The sequence below is a fragment of the Schistocerca serialis genome, chromosome 3 (genome assembly GCF_023864345.2).
Source record: "Schistocerca serialis cubense isolate TAMUIC-IGC-003099 chromosome 3, iqSchSeri2.2, whole genome shotgun sequence".
Taxonomy (NCBI): domain Eukaryota; kingdom Metazoa; phylum Arthropoda; class Insecta; order Orthoptera; family Acrididae; genus Schistocerca; species Schistocerca serialis.
The window spans coordinates 710,401,200-710,427,698 of record NC_064640.1 but is presented as its reverse complement, the minus strand read 5'-3'; the positions used below and the strand labels follow the sequence as shown (position 1 = coordinate 710,427,698).

The following is a 26,499-nucleotide window of genomic DNA, read 5'->3' as shown; positions in this document are numbered from 1 at the left end:
GAAATATCTTTCGAGGTAAAAAATTCCTTGATGGAAGTGACTGTGTGACATAGGGCGTTGTTATGATGCCGCATACACTTGTCTGCAATGTCCGGTCTCACTCGATCCACCCTTTTCCTGGGCCTTTCAAGGACATCTTTGTGAAATACTTGGTTCACAATTTTAAGTCTTTCGCATGTGCTGAACTTCGGTTAAAATTTGATACCCATCATCCTTATTGTTAAACGTCGGTCTGAGCCTCACAAAATCACGCATACGTACGCTCTCGTTGGTTTTTAAAGTTGAATGTCTCCCTTAGTGATGTTCATCTTCAGCACGTTCTCGACCTTCCAAAAATGATTTATGCCAGCGAAACACTCTTGCGTTTGATAAGGAATGTTTCCCGTTGACCTCCCACCATCCTTGTCGTTGACAACTACTGACCGAGTGAACTGACCTCCTCGTCGGCTTCTTCGTATCTACTTTGGATTCACGCCACACGATCACCCAGTGGAATTGCAATGGATACTATTGTCACCTACCGGAAATGCAACGTCTGGTCTCCTCTTATTCTCTGTTCTGTCTCGTTCTTCAAGAACCGCATTTCCATGATGACCTCTCTCCAACTTTTCGTGGTTCTCAGGTGTTCTGTTAGAACCATGATGGCCCCTGGGTAGCATCTGGTGGAGTCTGCACTTTGATTCATTCCGATGTCATTAGTGACTGGACCCTCTACATACCACCTTGCAAGCGTTAGCGGTTAGGGTGCAAACGACTGTTGTAATCACCATTTGCAATGTCTGTCTCCATCCAGGTAGGCCACTTGCTTACGTTGCACTGTCCGCCATAATCCACCAACTCCCGCCCCAGTTTCTCCTCCTTGGGGAATTTATTGCCCACCATCCACTGTGGGAGAGTGTCACTTCAACAGGTAGGGTATCCTAATTGACCAACTTATTAAGGACCTCGATTTGTCTCTCCTCAATGATGATTCCCTTACCCACTTCAGTGCTACTAATGGCACCTTCTCTGCTATCGATCTCACGATCTCCTCCTCTGCCCTCGTAGCTTCCCTACATTGGTCATCCCATGATGACCTTTCTCGCAGCGACTACTTTCTGGTGATTCTATCGTTCCCCTGCTGCCGCCATGCAGACATGCCCCCACATTGGGCATTCAACAGGGCCAGTTCGCCTTTATATACGTCTGCTGCCCACTTTGACACCCTCTCTTGAATTCCATTGATGTAGTCGTGCAAGGCATCTCTGCCACTATTCTTCATGCTGCTGGCACTGCTGTCCGCCCATCCACAGGTCCCCATCGTCGTCGGCCGGTACCGTGGTGGACCAAGGATGTCGCAGTCACTGTCCGGGACCGTGCTAAGGCTCGTTACCTTACTAAGCGGAGTAAAACGGAAACCTGGGAACGCTGTTTCCTCCCTGGGGACGTATGCCTTTTCATCGCAGGTTTGGGCGAAGCTCCATAGCCTTCTGGGCCGCCAGCGACAGTCAACTGTCCAGGGTCTGAACCTCCAAGGTGGTCTGTGCACTAATCCATCGGTCCTCGCAGAACACCTCGCAACACACTTTGCGACAGCATCATCATCCTCTTCCTACCCTACTACATCTCTCCGAAAGGAACCCAGAGTGGGTCTTCCGTGGCCTCCTTCCGATTTTTATCCGCGAGTTTTTGTCTTACTGGTTCTTCTGGTTTCGAGTTGCCGGCACTTCAATCAGCGTCCATCAGATTAAGGAGAATGGTATCCCACAGGGTTCTGTGCTAAGTGTCACACTTTTCCTTATTGCCATCAATGGGATTGCGACCTCTGTTGGGCTTCTGGTTACCCCAGCGACGTACGTCGACGATTTTTGCATGTGGTGCAGCTCCCACTTGGTGCGTCTGCTGAACGCCAGCTCCAAGGCGGAATCGCGGGACTGATGACCTCGCCGTTTGGTCCCATAACCCCTCTCAATTAATTAATCAATCAATCAGTCCCGTGGACCTGTTTCAAATTTTCGAAGGTCACACTCGGGGTTCCCAAAGTTTAACACAAAATTTGATGGCATTCAGTTGCTCTAAATTCCGCTGTTCCATTTTCGTAACACGAACAAACACAACTTCACTGATGGTGCGCTCAAGAATCACATGATGGCTGTATGAAGCAGAAACTCGGACTGAGCATGTGGAAAGGATGAACACACCGGCCTAAACAAGTAGACCAGCACAGCGTTGCCATATCACTCAGTGTTCTCACAGTGACGCACCAGGTTGAAGACACCCGTTTGGTAAAACACCGTGTCCTGCTGAGTGAAGAAGTCCGTAACTGCCTGCTGCACATCCTCGTCTGACAGGAATCGTCGGCCATTCGAGGCCTTCTTTAAGGGGCCAAAAGTGTGATAATCGCATGGGTAGAGATCAGGACTATAGGGCGGATGCTAGAGTTTCTCCCACTTGAGTTTGCGTAACTTTGCGTTACGACATTTGCGATATGGGGGCGTGCGATATCATAGCAGCACTCCTTGGAACACCATTCCGCAACGGTGGTTTTCGAGAGACAAGCTCTCCCCAATGGATGTCTACCGGTGTTTGTCCTTCGGCAGCTAAGAAAGGAATAACAGCACGTTGCACCTTTTTGGTCGCATTTGGTAATAGCGTCGCCATAGTTCATGTTCCTGTATACGCTGCAGTAACGCCCTCAAACGGAAAATATCCCAAGTTCGGCATCTGTACCCATCTGCATAGCCAAATGTAACGTCGGTTTGATCGCTTATTATATTCTTGTATCACTCTTACTAGTAGATGGCACAATTATCATATTTTTCCATGAATTCTTTGTAAAGCACCGTTTTGTGTTTACAGACATATTGGTTACTGTAATCTGCTGCTGAAAACGTTCATTAGTAAATTGGGTGAATCCCGATGTAACATGAACTGCCTCACTTGTATCGTTATTCAGCGTATTCTGATCACATTTACTAAGTATCTCGCTGGCTTTTTCGACATAACATAATACGGTGCATATTTCTGTGCAGGCTCGTAGTGTCTCAGAACGGCCGGGCGCTGCACATAGTATTCCCACACCAATTCCTCGACTCGCCCGAGTGGTTCGGCGTGTCTACAGATGAGTTCTTCCAGGTAAGATCTACTATCCTAAGGCAACAAATGGAAAAACTGCACAATGGCTAACAGTTGCTTAGCGCTCATTGTGAAAATATCAAATTATTTTTCGTTTATAGAATTATTAATTAATTTTGTGGTGCCAATTGTATAAAGTACTATAAAGTACTGAGGAATTCCTCAACTGACTTTATGGAAAAAATATTAAACCTGTATAAATTATTAGCAGAAAGGAAATGCGATCGATATATTTTGTTTTATGATATCACATATGAAATCTACAGCGTGTTGGAGTACTTCAACGTAAGTTGATGAAGAGCCATAAGTCGATAAGGTTGTGAGACCGAGTAATAATACCTTAAACGAACTGAATTTAGTAAAGGTGTGCTCGAATTAATTTGTAATACGTGTACAGTGTGCGCTGAAATTCATGTGCTTGACACCTTCGCAGCAATGGCTGTTTAAATTCGTCGATCAATGCACGCTTCTGTTTTCATAGAGCTCCTAAAAACATTTTTGTAGGATCCTTATGTTTTCATGCTGTGAAATACATTGATTGTGGCGATCATCTCTGGTGGGAACTAGAGTAATGCCCACAACTCACTCGACGTGCACTAATAGGAAAAAAAAAAGAAAGCTCGGCAGACTTTGAATCAAGTAGAGAAGTAAAGCACTTCTCCCAACAGCAGATCCTGCTAGACCTACATGTTCCCCAAAGTCCGTAGTTAACTGTTGGACTCCGTCATGCTAGAACCAATAGTTGCAGCGCATTACAAACAGCCCAGAAAATTCATAAGCGCTATATGCAGGAATTGAGTGTAAGCTGTTCCAGTCAACAATGCTGGCAGATGTGGTGGGCTTGGAAGACGATCATCAGCCGCAGATGTTCACGGGAAACCTTTGTTGTTAAGTTCCAGTAGCAATTGCAGTTGGGTTCTGAATAGTCCCACATCTTCTGAATGTTTAAACAACAGTTGCACATAAGGGAGTCATCGTCAGGCGATAAGCATGTGCACTGTAAACCGCTGCATGCTGAAGACGCTGTTTTGGTGCTCCACGATTTTCTGTATTTTAAGTGTGATAAACTGATGCTGCACTGATCATCTTTGGCACGCTAGTGTAGAAATTGTCACAGATTCAACTAAGTAAAAAGTCTGTGCATTTCGCACGTTTGTTTACATATACAAGCCTACTTTTCCTTTGTGATGAGGCCACATGAGTTCCGAGTTGAAATTTTAGGTTCTGATATTTTACTGTTTGTGTCGTTTTCCCACAATATTTCGCAGATTGTGTCAAGCCTTATGTATATCGTCAGTTTAAACTAAATTCGTGCTTTTTAGAAATTTTTTGCAGTAGTATCCTACTTAAACAATTTTTCCCTAACTACATTACGAATTTACGTGATAGAATATATATATGTTTGTGAGCTACCCTACGCTTACGAGCGTCATGTGTAATACGATTTTTTGAAAATCATTAGTCATATCGTTTTCCATTTCGTTTCTCCCTTCAAAAGCAGTTTATATTCAAAATATGTTTATTTCCTGTCTATTGATTGCTGTTTTATAATTGTTATTATTATTATTATTATTATTATTATTATTATTATTATTATTATTACTTCATGACCAATTCCGGGCTATATCGCCCACTTTCAGATCCTTTTTCGTAATTGCAGAGTAACTTGTGCGGCCAGTATTACACTACTGCTCAAGTGTGTAGGACCCATACCAGGTAGGAATAAAGGGAGTCATTGTGTGTATATAAAGAACGGCAGTATGAATTGACGGTCAGGGTTGCTTTAACTCATAGAAGAACGTCACGCAAATGCCGAAAAACCTATTTTGGCAGACGCTTGAAGATAGGCGTCAGTTATTCCTCGGAAGCCGACTTTTCAAGTTTCATGAACCAGTATTATGTGAAGAATCTAGAGATATGACCTGTGCCCACATCACCCCTCCTGGTTGATGACATATTACTGAACGTCTCTGTCACGACACCCCACGTTGTACAAGCAGTATTCTACTATTTCTCTAAGAGGTCGGTAGAGTTACTGTCTCTTGTTAAGAAACGGATTCTCGTAGATACGATGTGCGACTCTGCCATTGCCTGTCGCCTAACACCACGTAATCATCTCGTGAGCTCAAACAATTCGTGCCCCGTCTCCCATCCGGAACCTCGTATGTAAACAGCAGCTGGTAAGCTACACTGAGGGGGGGGGGGGAGGTTCAAGAAGCAACAGTTGTCAGCTGGGAACGGCCCATTGCTTGCCATGACCTATTGACCCATAATCCTCGCTCGTGTCCTGAACTTACTAACGAAGGATTAAAAAGGATATATTCTTAACAAAAAAGGTGATCATCTCTGTGTGATCGGTCGCCCATAGCAATTCGTTGGTGAGTCCGTGGCTACATTGTATAAATGGCAAGAGCTCATATTGTCACAGCAAGTAATCTCATTTCTTATATTAATCCAAAGCGAAAATTTGACATCAGAATTGTTTTTGGATTCAGCTGCAGCAACAGCCCATGCTGAGTTAGTGAAAGTGAACTGCAACAATGCACCATCATATAAAACACTGGTTAGGTGGCACATATGCTCCCAATGTGGTGAAATAAGTTAGAATGGCGAAGAACAAAGTGGCACGTCGTGTCTCTGTGAAGAACCAGGAATCGCAAGATAAGTAGAGGCACTGGCGTTCGAAGACCAGCGTATAACAATCGACTCGACAGTGGGAAATGTTAAAATCAGTCGCGATTAGTTTTCAACATATTGCACGACATTTTGATCATGACAGAGGTCGCCGCCCACTTGGTTTCACAACTGGTCACACCTATTTAAAAAGCCTGCCGAATCGAGACGACAGAGGAAGCGTTGCGGCTATGTCAGGCCGGTCCAGATGATTCGATTAGCCCCCAAATCAAAATGGACTAGTACTCGATGTATCTGTATGACCCCGAGAGAAAGGAAAGCAGTGAAAACATGTGTATTCACCACTACAGTAAAGGCGAGCACACAAGTAACCTCTCGCAAGGCGACGCTGAATGTTTTTTTTGGAACTGCTATGGTGTGATGCTAAAGGGTTACGCTCGTAAGGGGCAAACCGTCACAGGAGTATGCCGCAGAAGCTGTTGCGTATTTAGCGAATGCTAGACGCCCCATGCGGATGTGCGTCTGTTGTGCTGTGACATTTCACGTGGTTCTTGTGAGTTGCACAGCAGCTGCAGTGTTCTTCTTTGCCACCCTAGTATAACAGGGGACGCAAAGTCAGTTAAGTGGCAAAATCCGTGCAATTTTCACGTTTATTTACTTGCACCTCCGTATATAAGCCGACATCGGGCGTTTTATTTACGTTAGGGTAAAATTTTGTTTTCAAATTTTTAGTATTATGATGAACGTTATGACTATGGGAATACACAACTCCCAATGTATCGCTCTCATACGGATCGTGAGGATAAGATTAGATTAATTACAGCACGCGCAGAGGCATTTAAACAGTCATTATTCCCGCGCTCCATACGTGAATGGGACGGGAAAAAGTCCAAATAACTGGTACAGTGAGACGTACCCTCTGCCATGCACTTCACAGTGTTTCGCAGAGAGCAGATGTAAATGTAGCTGTAGGCTACGTTACGGGAGACTGTCAAGAGGAAGTGTCGCAAGGAAGCGGTTTGAGGGGCTGTTTTTGCTCCATGACAATGCCTCAGCTAATGCTGCACAGGACAGTCACATCTGCATCTTTCGGCTACCAAATTGTGCCTTCCTCTCTCCCCGGTATTCTGTTGACGTGGCCCTCGCTGCCTCAAATGAAGAAACCATTGCATGGTAAGCATTTCCAGAATGACGAAAATGTGTTTTCGGGTTGGAACATTTCTTGCACAACCAAAATACAGACGTCTACAACGACAGTCTCCACCAAGTCATCTGGCATTGGGGAAAATGTGTTGCAATGATGGAGAATTTATAAAGGAAGACTAACACCAGCAATTAAGCTTACAGTATCAGTTTTATTTTTTCGATGTGATAATTAAAAATTTAGGACTAGGTTCTCCTCGTAAATCGGGGGGAAATCACATGTGCCAGAGGTCACTGAGCTTCTCATAACAGTCGAGAAAGTCCCCATTCTACATTTAGAATATCACAATTTTGCTGTCATCGTCTTCAATCCAAAGACTGTTTTGATGCAGCTCTCCATGCTGTTCTATCCTGTGCAAGGCCCATCATCTCCGAACAGCTACTGCAATCTACATCCTTATGAATCTGCTTAACATATTCATCTCCTGATCTCCCTTTCCTGTTTTTATCCCCCACCCCCCACGCCCTTCCAATAATATATTTGTGATCCCTTAATGTCTCAGAATGTGTCCTATCAACCGAGAGTAGAGTAGTAAAGGGGCTACTGGCTCATTTTTAATTTATACAAGATGGTAGACACTCCCTCACCCCTCTCCCATGTCACCCTGATGTAAATGTGGCAATGTCATCTTTGTTGCCTTCCTGTAGCCGTGTGCGTCAGTCATCTGCCAGTTTGTCCAGACCTTTGTTTCTTTGTTTGCAGACTGGAAGTGGCTAGCCTTTGTCAGCATCTTGTAGGAGTATACATCAGCCATATTCCAGCTTGCAAGGGCCTTTGTTCTTCGTCCGCAGACCGACAGTGACCTGCCTTTGTTGTCATATCTTGTGGCCATTGTATAGGTCTCACTTTGATGTGGCCTGTCAGCTTGTAACATCTGCATCAAAGACATTCCTAGAATGTGGACCTTGTGAAAAATACCCATCCCCAGGGGATTATGAACCAGCGTTGATGTAGCTGACAACTGGTTTTCCGGCAAGGACTGGTGACTACTGGCGAAGACATTTCTGAAAGAAGATGAACTGGTTGCTGTTTCACCTGCGTTCTGTGGGAGGACGACATCTCATGTGTCTGAGCCTGCTGACCAGAGTTTTCCCCTGCCTGTAAATGGGTGAGAGACTAGTTCAAAATACTGCAGCAAGATGGAGTTTGAAATTAGAATGACATGGGTTGTCCTGCCTCCCCTTCCCACCCCCTCCCCATACCTCCACCGCTCCCAGCATGGAAACTGGCGAGAAACGCTCAGTTTATTCCGAGCTGCCGGTGGGAAGGACATATCATTATTTCATCATTTGTTATGGGATGTGCATTTGTTATCCCATTAGTAAATACTTGCCAAAATTTTGTTATGGTTCTTCACCTTTGTGTGGAGACTGGGCGCTTAAACGTCGCAGAGTTAAATACCGGAATGTTGAACAATATGCTTTTCATCCTCACACACTTGTAAACCGAAACATTCTGAAACCTGTTTTCGAGATATGCTGGAAAGGGGGACCCAGTGAATAACAGCAAAATACCTGTCTGCTGACCAACCCATCCCAAACTTGTATTAACCTGCAAACCTGGGTTTCCGTCAGAATACAGTCCTCTAGAAGCATTCCTATTAGTTTCTGCCAAATTATTGACTGGATGCTTTAAGAATTCAAATCGGAAACCCTGGAGTGAATGGGATGTTCTTTTTGAGAAACGTTATTGAGAATATTTAGAGAACCGGTATTTGAAACTGACAGCAGAAGGATTCTTCTGCAGTCAACATACATTTCGCATAATGACCACAAAGAGAAGATACAAGAAATTAGGGCTGATACGGGGGTATACAGACAGTCGTTTTTTTCACTCGCCCTGTCTGCGAGTGGAATAAGAAAGGAAATGACTAGTAGTGGTACAGGGCACCCTCTGCCGTGCACCGTATTGTGGCTTGTGAAGTATGCATATAAGTGTAGATGTAAATTTACTCTACCTAATAAGATGTCAGTCCACTCATTTATAGGCAAACGAAATTCACAGAAGAATGTCCTTTCTTATTTATGGAGAAAATAAAATACGAAACATCCGCTGCTGATTGCCTCTCGGTAAAAACTTTCATATTAGTCCCTAATTTTCTCACTGCAGTCACCTCGCGAGACGTGTGTGAGAGGTTGTAAAATCTTTACCCACAACACTTGGGAGAAGCAGTATAGAGCTGCCTCTCAACTCCCCTTCCATCAAAGTATCTCTTACCTCCCCTACTCTCGAAAATCTTCCAGTCTTCGATATATAGCACTTCAATCCACATGATTTTGACAAGCAGGATATGTCCCCTACCAAGTCACAGACTCCTGCTAATTGTCTAGAAATCCCATCGCTTTCTGACAGCGCTGTTCCAGTAGTTAGAAGGCTCTCTAGTCCTCCACCCATCATTGACTTAGTGGGGAGCTATCACAATGGAAAAAATAGCACACTAACGTACAGGAAGAAATTCACGACCATGAATAGTATACTAGGACCGTGCAAAGAAATTCAGGCGCATAACACCTACAGTTCATGGATATCGAGTGATTGTCTATAAACATCCCCTTCTACGTGTCTTAATCTCCTTTATTGTATTCATATGATTACTATGCTAGAAATATGACAATGTAACGGTGTCAGAGTCTTCGTTGACAGAATAATGTTTTATGAGAAATACATTACTTTTTTTTTCAAATGAATTATACCTCCATAATAATATAACAGTATGAGAGAGCTTCCAATACACTATCCATTGAATCAGTTACAGTAGAGCAACGGCCTCAAACTTCCAGGCATAATTCAGAGACATTGCAAGAATACAGGCAGATTCGAGACTCAATCATAACATTGCTCATTTTTACCCCCAGGTGCTATTATGTAGTAGACCGACCACAACACTGTGTTCCATTGAGAGCCGTGTATATGTGTAGCGATAGTTATTTATTTAGAATCAAATAAATTAATCACAAGCTTATCCAACTATCGTATATCGAGAGCTAATTAACCGACAAGTACAAGCCAGACCAAATCAATATCAACGTTTCGTCGAGCAACAGCACTCATCTTAGTACCTCTTACACCGCGATCTGAGTTGTTGTGCCACAGTCTCTAGGTGACATACCGACAGGATTTACGGTGACTCCCCTCCTACACTGTCACATCTTAGTTGGTGAATTACATTTCCACTTAAAACTCCATGCAAATGAATTTGAGGCTGACGTATTCGTCTGCCTTAGCTCACCGACTTGTCAGTTCTTAGAGGTTTGGTTGTTTTCTTCGAGATTCCAGCCAATAAATCTGGACCCGACAAATGCATTCTTCTTCAGCTCGCTCCAGATGTTTACTGCTAGGTATTTTACCGCAGTTAACACTTTCGATGACAGCGTATTGGATTACTAGTCCTATTAATGTGCGGCAGATTTTGGTACGTTCAGGTTAACTACCAACCCCCATCAACAGTCCTTCGCACCTCCGCACACACAATTTATCATCTGCGAATATTCTACGTATAAAACAAACACGTCACAAGCCGCTGTACAGTGCGTGAAGTAGGGTACATCGCACCATTACTATCGATTACTGTTCCATCCTAATCTCATGCCCTGATGGAATAAAAAAGTAATTGAAGACATACACAGAAAAACGGGCTAACTCTCAAATGTAAAAACTTAGAGATAAGTGTTGCCATCTGTTGTTGAGTACGTGAACTATCAAAATTGAGATTTGTCTCACCTTAAATATCACTTAAGGGGTGAGACCAATGTCAATTATGATAGTTTTCGTACCCAGTAACAGATGGCAACACTTACCTCTAAGCTTTTACATTTGAGGGTTAGCCCATTTTTTCGCGCATGTCTTCAGTTGTCTATATACTTCCATATATACCCTCATCCAGCCTCGTGGGAAAAATAGGTCGTCTTTACTAGAGATTTTTTTCCCTGTTACATATTCGAATGGAGTATGCCAACCTATACCATCCTAGAAGCATCCACATGATACTTTTGCTTCGCGGATTGGGCACATAAATACGAACAGATGTGAGCTCACATGACTGGTGAACAGGGACTCTGTAGAGCTGAGCTGTCGAATCGACGTTACTGTCCACTGGTGCATACCATTTAACTACAAATGGGTCTGTCGGGGTAGCAGCTGACAACGGCCTCATATAGGTGTGAAAAGGGGGTCGCTACGCTTTCAGCTACCTAGTTTGAGCTACTTTTCAAGGTCATCCAACTGCACACTCCCCACATCCAAAATACATGCAAGTAATCATTGTAAATGTGAAATACCTTCGGAGTTTTGACGGATTAGTGAATAAGACAAGCAAATATTCTCGTACAGCATCTTTATTAATCACTGCTTGTACATTTACACAGAGAAAACAATTATTTCTTTATGTATGTTGAGTGTAGTTTTAATAACATCTACCTTAATTTTTAACTTATAACTGAAATCCACCTCTGAATTAGATATTTTTTCTCCAGTCAGTAGTTCGACATGGTCAAGGAAGGCATGTTTTCAAATTCTAATACATATCCATTTTTTTCTCCGCTAAACTCCCTCCCTTATGGCTTTAACCACTAGATCTGTACCATCTTGCAGTTCTTGTAGATGAGAGCATTTGGGAATTTTGATTTTACCTCTTATTTTCTCCTGCCCGCATCTCGTGGTCGTGCGGTAGCGTTCTCGCTTCCCACGCCCGGGTTCCCGGGTTCGATTCCCGGCGGGGTCAGGGATTTTCTCTACCTCGTGATGGCTGGGTGTTGTGTGCTGTCCTTAGGTTAGTTAGGTTTAAGTAGTTCTAAGTTCTAGGGGATTTATGACCACAGCAGTTGAGTCCCATAGTGCTCAGAGCCATTTGAACCATTTTTTTCTTATTTTCTCCATGACACTTGTTACAGCGCTCCACATCTTCCGGCGTGTGCACCAGCAGCTCTTCTTCTATACATTCTTGCGGAATTTCTGCATAGGACGTATAGTTTACAACTTTTGCAAACGAGTGTCCATTAAATGTAGGTACTCCATCGGTCTTACACTTCGCAAATGGCTGTTCTGCTGCTAGGTCCACAACATTCAATTCGGCAGATTTAGATATAATATAACCATGTTTTAAGCCAGTCCAGATGGGAATCGAGATTCATATTAAAAAAAATCGTGTAGCTTTTAATGTAGCAAACATTCTCGATTCTGTGATTTCAGCCTGCATTCCAACACTTGACCGATTTACTGGAAATAGAAATAGTACTTTGTATTCCCCAGTCGTACCCAAATTTCTCCACACGCTGTATTTCAAGCCATAAGTAAACATTGTTGGCACATCTGCAATACCGTCGCTACTTCATTTTCCACTTGCAGTTTATGTTCATCCTTCATGGCGGTTGTCTTCGCCATATCCTCCAAACTTGTTTCTTGACGTCGATGTCCCCCATTTCCAGTTTTCTTTTTACGCGTGTAACACATTAACTGTATTTAGGGCAGTGATTTCCTTAATAGGGAATGTTCAACACATTGGTTCTTTTCTTTAACACTTGCAGAACAACATTGTTTGTGGGAATATATTTGATGGTATTGTGGAGAACACTGTCCAGTGTTCCGTAAAATTAAGATCCCCAAATGTTCTCACCTAGACGAACTTCATGAAGGATCAGACCTAATGGTTAAAGTCACAAGCTAAAAATTAAGCTAGACATTATTAAAAAGACACCCAACAAACATAAAGAAAGGGTTGTTTTCTGGACATATATCTACATACAGAAATTAATGAACATTTTGTATGAGAATATTTGCTAGTCTTATTCGCTAATCTACCAAAAATCCTAAGACATTTCCCATTTACAATGATTCACCTGCATATTTTTCGGATGGGGGGAGGGGAAGTGTAATTGCATAACCTTGATAAGTAGGCGAAACTAGGTAGCTGAAAGTGTAGCGACATCCCCCTGCGGGTCCGGGGTTAGAATAGGCCCGAGGTATTCCTGCCTGTCGTAAGAGGCGACTAAAAGGAGTTTCAACCGTTTCGGCCTTCCAAGTGATGGTCCCCCTTGGGGTTTGACTTCCATTTTTCAAAATTCTACAGAAGTATGAGCCTTTTGAGGAAGGACACCTTACGTGGTGTATCACTGGTCCTCAGTGCACTAAGACCTTGGCACTCAGCATTGTAACGGCGTTGTAACCATACCCACTATTCCTCAAATTGGGCCTAAACGCCTGATGGGTTGTACAAGTTATGCCCATAGTGCGCCCCCATCTGCACCTACGATCATGATGGACTTTCCATGGCACCCGAAATCCAGCATGGTAGCCAGCCCGTTGTGGTGGGGTCATCATGTACCCTCTAGGTTGTAGCCCCCTGACAACACAGGGATCGTACTGCCGATACCTGAGCTGCACCCTCCCCACGTCGGCCAAGGAGTAGATGCCCGTCTCCTTGGGGCATCACGTACTGTCTCTGGTTCTGGTTCTCCTGCCCTTTCCCACTTGGCCACTCCCTGGGAGGAAGGACAGGCCCGCCGGCTTGGGGCGAAGTACTTCCCCCGCTATTTAGTCTGTTCTCGGACCGATGGGGGGACGTTCGCCACCTCCAAGCCCATTTCTTTGTTCAGCACATCGAGGACATCTTCGGGGAAATCGAGGCTCTCAGTAAAATGCGTTCGGGGTCCGTTCTTATAAAGACCACCTCCGCCACACAGTCGGCGGCACTCCAGGCGTGTGACCGACTAGGGGACATCCCAGTGTCCATTGTCCCGCATCTGGCACTGAATAGGATGCAGGGGGTTATTTTTCATCGGGACCTCCTGCTGCAATCTGATGAGGAGCTCAGGGCCAACCTGGAGCACCGAGGCGTGCATTTCGTCCGGCGAGTCCAGCGCGGCCCCAAAGAGCGTCACATCGACACTGGGGCCTTTATCCTCGCCTTCGAGGGGGACGTTCTCCCAGAGAAGGTAAAGGTAATATGCTACCGGTGCGACGTGCGACCTTACATCGCGCCTCCTATGCGCTGCTTTCGGTGTTTGCGCTTTGGGCCCATGTCGTCACGGTGTGAGGCTGAGCCCCTTTGTGGCGATTGTGGACGTCCTCTTCGTGAGGAACATACATGCACCCCACCACCTCGGTGCGTTAATTGTCCTGGCATCCACTCGCCTAGATCTTTAGACTGTCCCGCGCATCAGAAGGAGAAGAAGATTCAAGAACTCAAAACTTTGGATCGTCTCTCTTATTCTGAGGCCAGGATGAAGTATGACTACCTCCATCCCATGCCGTTAACAACTTCGTTTGCCTCGGTCATGTCCACTCCTTCCACAGTATCCTCACCCCTGTCCTGTCCCCCCTCCACCTCCTCAGCCCATCTGGGGTCTATGCCTCCGCCTCCCAAATCCCTCCCTTCCAAATCCTCCTCCCTCGCAGCCCCTGCCCCAGGGGCCACCCTTCCTCCTCCTCCCCCCCCCCCCCCGCCGCCTGAGAAGCGATCCTCTTCTCAGGTGTCCATCGGGGAAACGTTCCGGACTCCGGCTTCCGAGGTCCGGCGTTCCAAAATGGACCCCACGTGTGAGAACCTTCTTCGGGTCCCGCCCACCATCCCTGTGCCTCCTCGGACTTCCAAGAAGGCCTCCAAGAGGAAGTCTTTATCCCCCTCTCCACCCCGGCGCGATTTGTCTGACGCTCCATCCGTGAGTCGCTGCTCCCGGCCGTCCTCAGTTTCGCCGGGACGCTCTGCTGCCAGGCGCTCAGCTGGCCTATCGTCGGCAAATCATGCTGCCCCTCCTACGCAACCCGGGACAGCGACCGCAGCTGGCGATGACTCGATGGAACAGGATCCGCCTCCCGCCGGTTGTAGCGTTGTTCCCTCGAAACCTGGCCCTCCACGGCCATCGAGATGACCAGCTCTTCCCCCGTCTCGTTCCCCCCTTTTTTCTGACTAGCGATGGCTTTGTTACATTGGAACATAAGAGGTATTCGATCTAATCGGGAGGAATTACAGCTGCTCCTCCGCCTGCACTGTCTGCTCGTCCTTGGTCTCCAGGAAACCAAGTTGCTCCCTACTGATCGTATTGCTTTTACCCACTATACCTCGGAGCGGTATGACCTCACCCCTGTGGACGGTATTCCAGCTCATGGTGGGGTCATGCTGCTCATTCGGGACGATGTCTATTACCATCTCATCCCATTGACCACCCCACTCCAAGCAATAGCTGTCCGTATTACTCTTTCTGCCTTTACATTTTCAGTTTGTACCGTCTACACTCCATCGTCATCCGCAGTTAGTCGGGCTGACATTATGCACCTGATTGTTCAGCTTCCTCCGCCGTTTTTATTGTTTGGCGACTTCAATGCCCATCATCCCCTTTGGGGCTCTCCTGCATCCTGTCAGAGAGGCTCCCTCTTGGCAGATGTCTTCTACCATCTCAATCTCGTCTGCCTCAATACTGGCGCCCCGACTTTCCTCTCAGACTCCACTCATACCTACTCCCACTTGGACCTCTCGATCTGTTCTACCACTCTTGCTCGTTGGTTCGAGTGGTATGTCCTTTCTGACACCTATTCGAGCGACCACTTCCCCTGTGTCGTTCGTCTCCTGCACCACACCCCATCCCCACGTCCTTCGAGCTGGAACATACCGAAAGCTGACTGGGGACTTTACTCCTCCCTGGCGACCTTTCCGGACCACGATTTTCCCAGTTGTGACAGTCAGGTCGAATACCTCACAGCTGTTATCATCAATGCTGCCGAACGTTCCATTCCTCGTACTACCTCTTCTTCACGTCGCGTTTCCGTCCCCTGGTGGAATGAGGCTTGTAGAGACGCTATCCATTCTCGACGACGTGCTTTACGCACCTTTCGCCGCCATCCTACGTTGGCGAATTCTATTGGATACAAACGACTCCGAGCGCAATGCCGTAGAGTCATCAAAGACAGCAAAAAAGCTTGTTGGGCCTCTTTCACCAGCTCCTTTAACAGTTTTACTCCCTCTTCTGTCGTTTGGGGTGGCCTGCGCCGGCTGTCTGGCATTAAGGCCCACTCCTCGGTACTTGGCCTGACCTCAGGTAATGAGGTCCTTGTTGATCCTGTGGCTGTCTCCAACGCCTTCGGCCACTTTTTCGCGGAGGTTTCAAGCTCCGCCCATTACCACCCTGCCTTCCTTCCCAGGAAAGAGGCAGAAGAGGCTCGGCGACCTTCCTCCCACATGGTGAATCTGGAAACTTGTAATATCCCCTTTACTATGCGGGAACTCGAACGTGCGCTTGCACTGTCCCGGTCCTCTGCTCCGGGGCCAGATGCCATTCACGTTCAGATGCTGGTACACCTTTCTCCAGCAGGCAAAAGCTTCCTTCTTCGTACCTACAATCGCGTCTGGACGGAAGGTCAGGTCCCCATGCGTTGGTGTGACGCCGTCGTTGTTCCTATACCCAAACCCGGGAAGGATAGACACCTTCCTTCTAGTTACCACCCCATTTCTCTTACAAGCTGTGTCTATAAGGTGATGAAGCGCGTGATTAACGCTCAGTTAGTTAGGATTCTTGAATCTCGACGGCTACTTACCAATGTTCAATGCGGCTTTCGTCGCCGCCGCTCCGCTGTTGACCACCTTGTGACCTTGTCGACATTCATCATGAACAACTTTTTGCGAAAGCGCCAAACGGTCGCCGTGTTCTTCGATTTGGAGAAGGCTTATGATACCTGTTGGAGAGGAGGTATCCTCCGCACTCTGCACAGGTGGGGTCTACGCGGTCGCCTGCCCCTTTTTATTGATTCCTTTTTAACCGATCGACAGTTTAGGGTACTTGTGGGTTCCGTATTGTCCGACGTCTTTCTCTAGGAGAACGGAGTGCCTCAGGGCTCCGTCTTGAGCGTTGCCCTTTTTGCTATCGCGATCAATCCAATTATGGATTGCATTCCACCTAATGTCTCAGGCTCTCTCTTTGTCGATGACTTCGCAATCTACTGCAGCGCCCAGAGAACATGCCTCCTGGAGTGCTGCCTTCAGCGTTGTCTAGACAGTCTATACTCATGGAGTGTGGCAAATGGCTTCCGGTTCTCTGAAGATAAAACGATTTGTATCAACTTTTGGCGATATAAAGCGTTCCTTCCGCCATCCTTACATCTCGGTCCTGTTGTTCTCCCATTCGTGGAAACAACTAAGTTTCTAGGGCTCACACTGGACAGGAAACTTTGTTGGTCCCTGCACATCTCTTATTTGGCGGCCCGTTGTACACGTTCCCTTAATGTCCTCAGAGTACTTAGTGGTTCATCTTGGGGAGCGCATCGCACTGTCCTGCTTCACTTGTATCGGTCCATAGTCCGATCGAAGCTGGATTATGGGAGCTTCGTCTACTCGTCTGCGCGGCCATCCCTCTCATGCCGTCTCAACTCCATCCACCATCGGGGGTTACGTCTTGTGACCGGAGCCTTCTACACTAGTCCCGTCGAGAGTCTTTATGCTGAAGCTGCCGAATTACCATTGACCTACCGGCACGACGTACTGCTGTGTCGGTATGCCTGCCGGCTTTTGTCAATGCCCGACCACCCCTCTTATCAGTCCTTCTTTGCCGATTCTCTCGACCGTCAGTATGGGTTGTATGTGTCTGCCCTGCTGCCCCCTGGAGTCCGCTTCCGTCGCCTGCTTCGACAATTGGATTTTGCCCTCCCTACCACCTTCAGAGAGGGTGAGAGCCCGACACCACCTTGGCTCCAGGCTCCGGTTCATATTTCTCTCGACCTCAGCTCGCTCCCGAAGGAGGGTACTCTGGCTGCAGTGTATTGCTCACGGTTTGTCGAACTTTGTGCGCGACTTGCTAGTCACATCTTTATTTACACCAATGGCTCCAAAACTGATGATGGTGTCGGCTGTGCCTTTGTCGTCGGGGCCGTCACCTTTAAATACCGGCTCCTCGACCAATGTTCCAGCTTTACGGTCGAGCTTTTTGCTCTTCATCAGGCCGTTCAGTATGCCCGCCGCCACTGCCATTCATCGTATGTTCTCTACTCTGATTCACTCAGTGCTCTTCAGAGCCTTGGAGCTCCCTATCCGGTCCATCCCTTGGTGCAACGGATCCAGCAGTCCCTCCATTTTTTTGCTGATGATGGCTCTCCTGTCAGCTTTTTGTGGGTTCCCGGACATGTAGGAGTGCCTGGGAATGAGGCTGCTGATGCTGCAGTCAAGGCTGCAGTCCTCCTGCCTCGGCCAGCCTCCCATTGTGTCCCGTCATCTGACGTTCGTGGGGATGTTTGTAAGAGGCTTGTTTCGTTGTGGTGGGATGCTTGGTCATCCCTCCAAGGAAACAAGCTCCGGGCAGTAAAACTGCTGCCAACTGCTTGGACAATCTCCTCCCGACCATCTCGGCGAGAAGAGGTCCTTCTGACCAGGTTGCGGATTGGGCATTGCCGGTTTAGCCACCGCTACCTGCTCTCCGGTGACCTAGCCCCGCAGTGCCCTTGTGGTCAAGCATTAACAGTGCGCCATGTTTTATTGTCATGTCCCCGCTTTAGTCAATCTCGTGTTGTCCTGTCCCTGCCATCTACTTTACCGGATATTTTAGCTGATGACGCTCGAGCAGCTGCTCGTGTTGTTCGTTTTATAACTTTGACTGGCTTGTCCAAAGACATCTAACTCTTTTCCTTGTTTTATCTGCCTCTTTGTAAGGACTTTCTGGTGTCCCCCCCTCCCCTTGAGTTTTATTAGATTCCATGTGCTCTAACAATTGTGACCGGGCGCTAATGACCTCAGTAGTTGAGCGCCCTTAAACCCTAACCAAAAAAAAAAAAAAAAATGTAGCGACATCCTTTCATACCTATACAGGATGAGTCATAAATGAGGAAAAATTTGTCGTGCAAATTGTCACACACTGAGCTACAAACATAAATTCGTTTTCCGGATGTTCGTGTGTCAATAAATGACAATGCAACTGAATGGTAAAAATCTGGAAATATGAAGTGGACTTTTGGGTGTTACTGTGCGCCGACATTGACGAAGGGGACAGATCGGCAACAGGGCACAACATGCAAGTGTTGTAGGTAGTCTAGCCGATCACGAGAAGGCGAGGGATGCGGCGTCAGCCGACGGTCTGCGTGACACTGCGAGTAATGACAGCGCCCACATCCATCTCGTACCGGTTACGCCAGCCGGTATTATGTATCGTGGCTAGCTGGCATAGGGAAAGGAACGTGAGGAAGGGCTGCACTACTGTACATGCATGTTTTATAATCTGGTTTTTGTGTCCCAGACTTACTTTTAAGAAACGAGTACATAGATGTAGAATACAGAATACAACTACACAGGTATGTGGCAGTTAATACAAACGAATACAATACAGCTGTACAAATCGAAACTAACATAGAAACACATGACCAGAAGCTGCAGTGGCGGTTTATAAGTACTGTTTGAAGTGACGGCCACGATGTGTGTGTCAAAGTTGAACTCTTCGCAGGAAGGATTGCTGAACACGATCCAACATGTCTGTATCTCTCTGCGTAATATCACAGGCATATTGTATTCTGCGTTGAAGAGTGTTGACATCAACAATCTCTCCTTCATAAATCACAGATTTCAGATGGCCCCACAAAAAGAAATCCAGTGGATTCAGGTCTGGCGATCTTGGTGGCCATGTTACAGAGCCTCCACGACCGATCCATTTCGAGTGGAAGGCATTGTCCAGGTGGCGTCGCACTGTGCCGCTGAAGTGAGCGGGGGCACCATCATGTATATACCACAGGTCCATACGAGAGTCCAAACTAACGTCTTCCAATTCCGGTAATGTAGATCCAGGAAACGCAGATACTGCTCTCCTGTAAGCCTTTGTGGTAGCACATGTGGCCCTATGAGATGGTGATCAATAATACCACACCAGATTTTGACACCGCATCGTTGTTGGTACCCTCGTATCACTGTACTGTGGGGTTTTTCTTCCGCCCACTCGTGCCAATTATGCGAATTCACCATACCCTCCTTCATTAAATAGGCTTCGTCGGTGAACAGTATTGTTCGTGAAAACTGCTGGTCGTGGGTCTGACGCCGTAGGATAAAGTTTCAGAAGTCAAGCCTCCTCTGGTAGTCTTCAGGCAATAATGCCTGTACCTTCTGCATGCGAAAGGGGTGGTAATGGTTTCTATGGAGTACTCGCATAACTGTAGATTGTGACATTCCGACCGCAGTTGTTCGGTCCTCCGCAACAGTTTGTAACACTTTTTCTTCGTCATCCGCACTGTACGTCGACGGTCGGCCACGACCACTAAATCCTGGAGGTGCTACACATGCACCATACTCCCTCAAACGCCTGTCCACAGAGTAAAACGTTTTTGCGGGTGGAAGGCGCCGGCTAGGAAACCTCTCGTGATACAGTTGCCTTGCAACGTCAGCTTTTGTCTCTGCAAGCTCGTAGGTGAGGTGGATGTCGGCTTATTCCTCGTTTGTGAAACTTGCCATGGTACTGTAGTAACACTGCGACGCGGCGATTATCGGGCAGAGTGAGCAGCGCAGGGGTATTGTAAACACGTCATGCACGCCGCGGTTTTACTTCCGCCATTGACCATTCTTTCCGCTTACAGGACACACTTTCCCTAACATGGGACTGTACACTCCGTTATCGCCCGCAACGTGTGATTCACAAGTTTTGATACAATTTCACATACATTACGATGGTCGTGGGTTTGAAGCCGTAGGATGAAGTTGCAGAAGTCCAGCCTCCTCTGGTAGTCTCAGGCAATAATGCCTGTACCTTCTGCATGCGAAAGGGATGGTAATGGTTTCTATGGACTAGGCCTACTCGAATAACAGTAGATATGTTCTTTCTCGTATCTTTCAAATGCTGCAGATACACATCAACTCATTGGTGTGTCATGTGTTGTATCTATGGGTGAATGACATGTCGTGATCGTGAGGCTCGTCGGTATCTCATTCAATGGTTTACAGGTGTTTTTGTTTTACGTACACAGTACATCGAGGAGAACGAAATTAACAACCGTGCATCACGTGTTACGCATAGCAGCATGTGGCCCTCGACGTATTTTTCCTCATTTATCACTCACCCTGTCTAAGGTAATTGTCAGCTGCTACCCCGACATTGACATGCACAGACCCGTTTTTTCGTTAAGTGATATGTACCAGTGGACAGTACCTTCAATTCGACAGCTTAGCACTACAGAGTCGTTGTCCACCAATCATGCGAGGCACATCTGTCTATGTTTATGTGCCTGATCCGTGAAGCGAAACCATCATGTGGATGCTGCTAGGATCGTATAGGTGAACTGGATGTCGGCGTATTCCTCGTTTGTGAAACTGTTGTACATTCGCACATGTAACGGGGAAAAATCTCTTGCAAGGACAACCTATTTGTCCTAGATATATAACGCTGGATTTGGGTATATATGGAAGTATATAGACCCATTTTTTTACTCGATCGGAGTGGGACATTGGGATGGAAGGGTAATCAATAATACTCACCATCTAACACTGTACAGCGGCTTCCAGATTTGTTACTGGGGTTTGATCTACAATAAAATATTAGAGAGATGCTTCATGAACTGAAATAGGACTGTCTGGAGGGAGGAAAAAAAAGTATCACAAACCAATAGTACGAGGCCTGTTCAGAAAGTAAGCTCCGATTGATTGCCAAATTGAAACCACAGTGAACATCAGAAATGTTTTACTTGTAACAATTAGCTACACCTTTCAGCTACTTCTCTACGTAGTCGCCGTTCTGACTTAGACTTTTGTCATAGCGTTGTACCAACTTTTCAATAGCCTCATCATAGAAGGCAGCCGCCAGTGCTTTCCGCCAATTCTCCACGCTGGCCTACACCTCGTTGTCTGTGTCAAAATGTTGTCTTCAAAGACAGCGGTTCATGTGACCAGAGATGAAACTCAGGGGGAGACAATTGCGGACTGTATTGTGGGTAATCTCACATTTCCATTTGAAAACGATGCAGGAGCATCTTCATTGCCCCTGCAGAATGCGGCTGAGAATTGTCTTGAAGAAGAAACTGCACGACAGTTATGTAATGTTAGCTGCATAGCTTCAGGCGAAATTTCTCACCAGGCCCTCGTACTTGGCGGCAGACACTATTTTCTAGACATCTTTACGCACTCACTGCGAGCTCAGAAATGAGAAGAGCGACGTGATGCTAACTGGGGTTATACTAGAGACACTACCCAACACATCTGTGCAAAGCTTTATCGGATTTTCATAGTCGTTTCCATTTCGCGACCGATCGGAGCTTACTTTCTGAACGCCCCTTGTAAATGGGCTATCTGATCGTGACATGCATCATCTTGTGTTAAATGTTGAATTTTTTCAGGATATAAAGTCTATTAAATCGTAGCACAGGAGGATAATAAACCAGTCAAAATTGAGAATTTTAAGAGATTGCTCAAAGACATGAAATAGATAGATGTTTGCAACACTCCTGACTCAAATGGATAATACAAAGCATTCATTAATAAAGCTACTTCCTCCTATGAAAACTGTTTTCCCTTAAAGGCAACTCAAATCAAATAGAAGGCTAAAAAACCGTGGACTACACAAGGAATAAAGATAGGATGTAGGACAAAGAGGAGACTGTATCTACTGTCTAGGAACGGCTCTGATATTAGCATTGTAATGCATTAGAAGGAATACTGCAAAATATTGAAGCAAGTAATCCAAAAATCAAAGCAGCATTATTATGACAAAAAGAGAAATACATCAGGCAACAAAATAAAAACAGTATCGGATATAGTGCAGACAGAGGCAGATGGGGCCAAAAAGGAAGAGGAACTGATGATAGCTCTAAAAATAAAGGAGACCTTGGTAACAAGAGTATGTAGAGTTGCAGACCTCTTAAAAAGTACTTTATTTCTGTTACTGACAGCTTGGAGTTATCAGGTTTGGTAAACAGTGCAATAGAGTATCTGAGGTCAGTCTTTATGAATAACTTCAGTAAAATGGAAATGACACTCAAAACTCCTGAAGGAGTAGCATCCATCGTAAATTCATTAAAATCTAAGTATTGAAGTGGTTATAATAACGTATCAGTGTAGTTAATCGAAGAGTTCTCATGTGAGTTGAGTTCAGTTCTCCTGTGAGTTCAGTTCTGTCTTAAAGTTACTTGTGTAATTAGTCTCTTGTCAGTAGAACATTTCCAGACTGATTACAATATACTGAAGTTAAGCCTCTTTACAGGGAGGAGGATAAAGAGATACCATCGAACTATCAACCAATTTCACTTTTGCTGGCTTTTTTCAAAAATATTTGAAAAGGTTGTGTTCAAGCATCTCCTCAACCATCTGACTGCAAACAATATATTGCCCAAGTCACAGTCTGGGTCTCTTAAGGGTTTTGATATAGAGAAAGCTATTTACATGTACAGTGAGAATGTACTTAATTCATTAGATAACGAATTAGAGGCAGCTGCCGTTTTGTGTGATCTGTCGATAGTCTTTGATTATGTGAATCACAACATTCTCTTGAGTAAATTGGAATATTATGGTGTCATTGGCAGTGCTGCTAAATGGTTTGAGTCTTACCTAACAGGAAACAAAGGGTCACGTTGTGAAATACCTGTGCAGTAAGCAGTCAGTCTTCATCTGATTGGGAACTAATTACATGTGGTGTTCCTTAAGGTTCCATCTTGGGTCCGTTGATTTTCTTGTGCACATTAATGCCCTCTCGTCTGTTACATTGCTAGATGCCAAGTTTGTTTTGTTTGCAAATGATACAAACATTGCAACAAGTAGCAAGTCAAGTACAGATTTAGAAATGGCTGATTAACAAATTTTCCCTGACGTTAATGAATCGTTTAAAGCTAATTCACTGTCCTTAAACTTTGAAAAGACCCTCTATATGCATTTCAGAACCTGTAAGAGATATCCTTCCAGCATGTGTATAACATATGAAGACATGCAGATGGAAGAGGTTGTGTTAAATTTCTGGGGTGACAACTCTACAGTAAATTCAGTTGGGGAGGGCATACCACACAACTGCTGAAGCACCTAAACAAGTTTCTGTTTGCAGTGAGAATGGTGTCAGATGTAGGAGATAAAAGTATAAAAACAACTTGAGTACTCTGCGTACTTTCATTCTATTTTGTCATAAGGGGTCATGTTCTGTGGTAACTCATCAAGCCAAGCAAAAGTTTTTAGCATGCAAAAGTGTGTAATAAGAATCATTTTCCATGTAAATTCAACAACACCATGTAGAAACATGTTCAAGAAACTCTGTATGATATTTGTTACAAGTAATATACCTCTGTTTTCAACCAAGAGCTCAATACACAGTATCAATGGTAGGAATAAGAACAATCTACATAAAGACATAAAATCACTTACCTTGCTCGAAAAAGGGGTCCAATAATCAGGAACACACATTTTCAATAAATTTCCAGCAGCCATTAAAAACTTGGCTTCAGATAAAGCATAGTTTGAACAGAGTTTGAAAGACATTTTCATAGCAATGTCTCCTACTCTAAGGATGAAGAAATTAACAAGGACTGTTTGACCAGCTTAAGTAAAAGTGTCTGTTAGATTTCAGTTTTGAGAGCACCTGGTCACAACAGTCAGGATTAGGTATTTTGTGTATGATAAATTTATTAAAAGTGCATAACTAAGTTTCATTGTGACAGTGTATTAATTCTGTAAATATTAACAGTTCCAATTTACTGTAATGTAGTCACTTATTTTGACAATCTCCTGACAAATGATGAGGGTAGTTATTTATGTTTTTTTATGTTATACTTCCTGACATGGAACAAAAACTAAATCTTATCTGAGACAGTATTTTGTTCATAAAACTTCATTGAGAAAATTTAGAGAATGATCATTTATGGCTGACTGTAGAATGATTCTGGTGCCACCAATGCACATTTCTGATAAGTACCATGAAGACAAAGTAAGAGAAATTAGAGCTAATATGGAGATATGTATGCAGATGCTTATCCTTTGCTCAATGTGCAAGTGGAACAGGAAAGAGAATAACTAGTAGTGGTACAAAGTACCTTGCTCTATGCACCATATGATGGCATACAATGTATATATGTATGTGTGTATGTATGTATGTATGTATGTATGTAGGTATGTAAGTACATGTAGATACTCTGTGCCTTCAGCCTCTCTGTTAAACATGTTGTTCTCCTTTCAGAACACATAGTCAAGTGGTTTGTCAAGTAATCATATTTTTGGAGTATCACGACTCTTAACTCTTGGTTTTAGTTTAATTTATTAAAAAAAGTTTTGAATTCATACATTCATTACAGATGGCTTGCATGCTTTTATTAAAATACTGGCATGTTTGTTTAAAGATGAGCTGCCCAAGAATAAACAAAAATTCTCAGAAATTCCAAAGTCTGGCAGTGATGGTTGCACTAAAAGTTCATCTCAGAATACAATCTATGTGAAATGACCAAAAGGAACAGTTGTTTTCACCATCTTTCGTAAAAAAAAATAACCCTTACATTGTTTTTAATGTTTGCACATATGTTCACAGCTGTCTTCATATCTCTTCAAAGTATTTTTTGTCATTGCCTAACAAATTTGCACCTAAAAAGAACCTGAGATGAGCAATTTATAGTGATTCACAGAGTTAAGGGTAAGTTTTAGTATCTGTGATAATCAATAGACAGTGGAAATGGTAAAATATCTTGGTATGGTAAGTTAGAGCAGCATAAGATAAAATGGCTGTATCAGTCTTCTGTAATGTTCACAAATAGCAGACTGTGGTTACTTTGAATGAATCTGGTATATGTATACGCACTTTGAATGACATAGTATATAAAGCATTTCTGTGATCCATTTATGAGCATTTCTTATCTGTCATTGATTCTTATAGTCAGAATGACTAAGACTAATGTAAGTATGTGGGAGGGGGTTAGAATGGAGCAAGAGTATGACAGAAATGCTCAGTTAACTCGATTGTGAGAACATCCAGTTTATATTAAGCTTATATTAAGTAAGAATCATAGCTACCAGTTATTACACACTGTACAATAGCTTGTGAAGTGCTAATCTCACAATAAATAAAGCAATTTTGACTGTGTTATTGTCACTGACAGTACTGCAAATTTTATGAAATGGTATAGTCAGTTTGGTGAAGAAGAGTGTTCATGATAACTTTTTGCTCTTGAAAGGTATGATGTGTCTGTGTGTCTGTTTCATAATCCATAAACATAATTTGGAACTCACCACGACCAAGAAGAAACAGAAGTATCATGATGTAACTAATAAAACAAGATCGTATTTATATAGAAAGTGGTTCATATTATTCCACCAATCATGTCTGATGATAATACAATCTCATATATCCAGATGAGAACTCTGTAAAATCTTGTAGTACATATTTTCACTAGCTGGATAGTCATGACATAACCACAGTGTTAAACACAGGCAAAAAGTAAATATAGTGCACACAAAACAGACAAATATCAACAGAGTAACAACTTGATATATGTGCCATTATCATTACAATTTATATTGCATAAGAGATTATTATTGTAGCAGCACTATAAAACCGTGATAATTCTTCAGAACAAAAAAAATTTGAGGCAGTGTGTGCAGTTCATTGAAGTCACTGACATGAGTTGCTGAGGAATTTCCAACA

The 26,499-nt window shown here is 44.5% G+C and overlaps 1 protein-coding gene across 1 annotated transcript in view; it reads left to right on the top strand.

Annotated features, from left to right (window-relative positions):
• LOC126470580 (popeye domain-containing 2-like) overlaps positions 1-26,499 on the top strand; it is a 625,481-nt gene that overhangs the window by 455,958 nt on the left and 143,024 nt on the right. Inside the window, exon 3 of the mRNA XM_050098534.1 lies at positions 3,012-3,114. Coding sequence (XP_049954491.1) covers positions 3,012-3,114 — 103 coding nt within the window. The remainder of the gene's footprint in view (positions 1-3,011; positions 3,115-26,499) is intronic.